This window comes from Egretta garzetta, unplaced genomic scaffold, assembly GCF_000687185.1.
Source record: "Egretta garzetta isolate BGI_Z169 unplaced genomic scaffold, ASM68718v1 scaffold332, whole genome shotgun sequence".
NCBI lineage: Eukaryota > Metazoa > Chordata > Aves > Pelecaniformes > Ardeidae > Egretta > Egretta garzetta.
In genome coordinates, this window is record NW_009258879.1 from 786,356 (window position 1) to 790,568 (window position 4,213).

The following is a 4,213-nucleotide window of genomic DNA, read 5'->3' on the forward strand; positions in this document are numbered from 1 at the left end:
CTTGTGATGTATGGCGTAGGTACAGGGAAGCTTCTGCTTTCTCTTCACGGTGTTACTATTGCAGTTCGGGGGGAAGAAGCTTGCAGTGTTCATTCTGAGTTGCGCTTGGTGTTTTTTTAATGCTTTTTGCAAGAGTTTGATCTTTCCCACTCTCTGCCTTTCATTTTCCGCCTCTGTCTCCCTCGCTCCTCTTCCCTGTAAAACGCCTTGCTCTCGAGCGGTACCGGCTGTCAGACAGGCTGCGGGTGAGGCGAGGCGCCGTGCTGCGCAGTCAGCGTCGCCCCGTGCGCAGCGCGCCTGATGGTCCCTGACCTGGGGGGGTCTCACGCACGGGGAGTTCTGGCTCGGCGTCGCTTGTTTGCACAAAGGCAGAGGCTGGCAGCGCAGGGAAAGCCGCTTTGATTTTCCAGGCCACTCCCAGACGCCTGACAAAAGCAGGCTTGCCTTGAACTCGCTTCTTCGGAGCTCCTTGCGTTCCCAGGCAGGAGGTGCCGCACCAAGGAGACCGGGCTACTAAGATCATCAGGCCCGTGGCTGGAGCAGCGAGAAGCGATCAGGCCGTGCTCAGCCCCGCGGCACATCTGACATCTGGTTCATTAGAGCCCGTCAGCCTCGCCGAGCCCCCCTCCAGCAGCCCCCCAGGCAAAAGTGTATTCAGTTACGGACTACTTTGGCCAAGTGTCTTAACCCAGCCTCTTTGTTTTATTTTTAATTCCAGAAATTTAAGGAGTATTTGAATGGCAGTAACCTTATCACCAAGCTCCAGGCTAAACACGACTTGCTGAAGCAGACTCTTGGAGAAGGTGAGCCGTGGGGTTAGGTCCAGGGAGGAACCTCCCCTCACCTGAGATGATTCAAACCAGGCGCCGTCTTTCACTCTTGCACGCTGCTCGTGTTTTCCCGAGTGCCTGATGGCTTCTGTGGTTGGCTGCTATGACTGAGTTTAACCAGTGACGTGCAAAATCATTATTTCCCTAGAATATTGCTCTTTTCCCACCCTTCTCTGGGAGCGCTCAGAGAGATCGGTTTGACACTTACACTGCATGCCAAAGTGCTGTGCTCCTTTCCCAGCAGTGAAGAGGCTCCTGCCCGCTCCAACCCTCCGACCCTCTGCCTTTTTCCTTGCTCTCCCCGCTCTCAGTGCGGCCGTGACCACGCGTATGCTCTTATCCTTGGTGCCATGCTTCCATGTAATGGATTTGCCAGCAGCCTGGTGGATGTAATGGGCCCCTTGCCCCCCTGGCCATAGGTTTGTGACTTGCTCTAAACCAGAACTGCAAAATCATCCTTGTTTTTAAAATGAACTTTTCCATAAGAGGCTTTTATGAGTCCAGACAATCTCACAAGTTTGGTTCAGAGCGCGTACACACAAACAGCCTTTGTACAACAGAGGGAGCAGCCACGTCCGAGGGAGGAGGAGTGCGTGGCTCCGGGGGGGATCCGCTACTGCTGGGGTAGCGATGTGCTGCTGTGGCCCTGGGAGAGGATTTTAGCCCTTTTAAAGGGTTTTAAAAAAAAAAATTGCATTATTTTCAGTGTAAAGAAGGTGGAGGTGAGTTAGCGTCCTGATTTTCCAACGGGAGAGAATATATTTAAATTAAAATACACAACTGGTCCATGGTCATGTTTTAACAATACAAAAATTCTCACCTCGGAGTTGAAGACCAAACAAAACACAACACCTTTTTGTGGGTTGTTTTGCCAAACATATTTTCTCTGCCAAATTTCTTTAGCCTTAAAATCCACCTTCTGGTTCGATCCTGTGGTATGTTCCACCCAGTGAACGCTGAGCCAAGTCCAGGCACAAAATGTAAGCACGAGGAGAGCTGCAAGGGTAGATACCTAGGGCTCCACTGAGGAATTTCTTTTCCCAGGAGTTTCAATACCCCCTGTAGCTGCCTTAACCCCTTAGCACCCTGCGTGGCCGGTCGGTGACAGCCCTTCTGCTGCCTCCCGAGGCAGTCCTGCTCCGTGCCGGCCTGGTGGGGTTGTGCGAGGCTCGGTGGGTCACCGCGTGCTGCCGGGCAGCGCTCCCGCCTGCTTTGACATAGACCAGGGGGACAGAGCGTGTGGTTCACAGAAATGGGACCTATCTAAGCTCGTCCCAGAGATCACAGATCTTAGTGCAGAAGAGAGCTCAACTTACCAGATTCAGTGCCAAGACTCCTACGGATCAGTGCAGGAAGTGTGGAATCCGTTGAAGGTTCATTTGGTCGCCACCCTGGTCTCTCATGCAAGAGCCCTGCTAATGCCATACTGCGGGTGAGGAGTGCAGGGTCAGGCTTTTTAATTCTCTGGAGTTGTGCAAAAGCAGCCATGGAAGAGTTTTACATGAAAACTTTCTGAATTTCTCCCAGGCCATGGGCTCATCCTGCTGCGTAGGCGTTCAGCAAATATTTAGCCCAGAAATGCCAAATGCTGTGTTTCAGCATGAGCTGATTCTCATTAGGAAGGAGTCTGGGTTTGCAAAACACTCCTGTGGAATTCTTTTCTTTTTCAGTGCGGAATTGGCTGCAAGCTTGCTTTCCGCAGGTGCCGGGGGGGAGCAGGAAGGAGGCATGTGCAGCCAAATGCTTCCTTTTATCTGTCTTGGGAAAGGAAGAATAAATCAGCCTCCCTGGCCCTGGGAGAAAGGCGCAAACAGCATGTGAAATGAGTTGGGTTTTTTTTTACTTGCAATGGATTGACAAATACTTTAAAAAATGAACTGATCTTATCAACGGTGATAGGCTGCTGTTTATATGAAATCCAAGTACTAAAAATACACAAAGGGAATGGGAATATTGACGGCCAGAATGGAGTCTGCCTGGTGGTGGTTAGATGGGCTCTTATCTCCCAGGAAAAGCTGGGGAACTGAAAACTCCGCCACGTTCAGGTGCTGTTAGTGGTCCTCCACGAGGCAGTCGGATCATCCCAGCGGCCTCCCCAGGGGCTTCAGCCCCTATCGGCTGCCCCTTCCCTGCTTGGGTTTGGCCGATCCCCAGCTGGTGGGAATGAGCACTTAGAGGACCTGCAGTGCACCTCGTTACCCACGAGATGGGCTTCAGATTGCAAATAAGCCTTTAATGTCAGTGGGAGTTGAAGATGCTTTCCCTCTCTTGTGGCTGGGATTTCCAATATGTCTTTTAGTGGTGGGGGCTTGTATAGCAAAAAGCTTGGCCTCTCCCCAGCTGCAGGGCCCTCGGGCATGCTCAGCTTCTTTTGCCAGCAGCCACTAACAGGGGGCTCGCAGAGCCAGGAGTGAGTGCTGAGTGCCTGTGCAAATGTGTTTGAACGGTCGCTTGGCGGTGGCTGACGTGGAGAGATGATGGAACCTTGTGTTTCTTCGTAGGTGAAAGAGCCGAGTGCGGAACAACCAGGTGAGCAGTTTCTTCCACTTTGTCTGCTTTTGGGAAGGGCTGGCTCTGGCAGGAGGAGGGTGGCTGTGGGACGGGTGGTTTGCTTTGCTACCGATGCAGCTCGGCAGGGTTCACATTTCACCGTCTCGCAGCCGCCCGGGGCTGGCAGGCCGGAGGGCAGGCTGTCCCACGCTCCCCGCAGCGCCCTCCTGCTTCTCAGCTGCATTGCCTGACGCGCATTAATTGGGGTGATGACCAACAAGCCCTTGGTTTTGCTGCAGTGTAATTTCCAGCTGACTGCCTCTGGAGTGCCTGGAGGTGCTGTGCCAGCACGGTGCAGTGCCGCGCCTGGTGGCGTAGCCGAGGTTGGGTTGTGTTCCAACAGCGAGACACAAGGGTGTCCACCCGCTCCCTACCATCCCTGTTCACTCGAGGGCTTTGATACGTCCCCAGAAGCCTCTCCCAGCTCTGGCTCCTGTGCCCTGGAGAGCAGAGTGTGCCTGTATGCTGTGTGCGCAGGCTTCCGTCCCTCTGAGCAGGAGACCGTGCTAGGGCGAGTGTGACAGGGAGGAGGCTTTGATCTGTGTCCAGTCCCTAAAGCAGCTCCACAGAGCTCTGCTGGCTTGCTGGGGGCATGCTGGTTGTCTAACTGCACAACATGGGCCAGCAAAGCCTCCAAACATCGCCCCAGAACACGTACAACCTCTCCCTGTGTTATCTTTCTACAACCCTGTTTCAGCGTTTAATAAAATTTGCGATATCAGAAGAAACCCCTCCCCTTCCACGTCAGACATGCTGAAGCAGATGGTGAAGCCCGGGCTGCCTTCCCGGCAGGAGAGGCTGCCGTACGGAGGGCAGCAGGGTTTCGCTCGCCT

The 4,213-nt window shown here is 53.6% G+C and overlaps 1 protein-coding gene across 1 annotated transcript in view; it reads left to right on the forward strand.

Moving 5' to 3' along the window:
• SRGAP3 (SLIT-ROBO Rho GTPase activating protein 3) overlaps positions 1–4,213 on the forward strand; it is a 96,287-nt gene that overhangs the window by 33,287 nt on the left and 58,787 nt on the right. The window contains exons 11-12 of the mRNA XM_035889464.1: positions 719–803; positions 3,332–3,359. Coding sequence (XP_035745357.1) covers positions 719–803; positions 3,332–3,359 — 113 coding nt within the window. The remainder of the gene's footprint in view (positions 1–718; positions 804–3,331; positions 3,360–4,213) is intronic.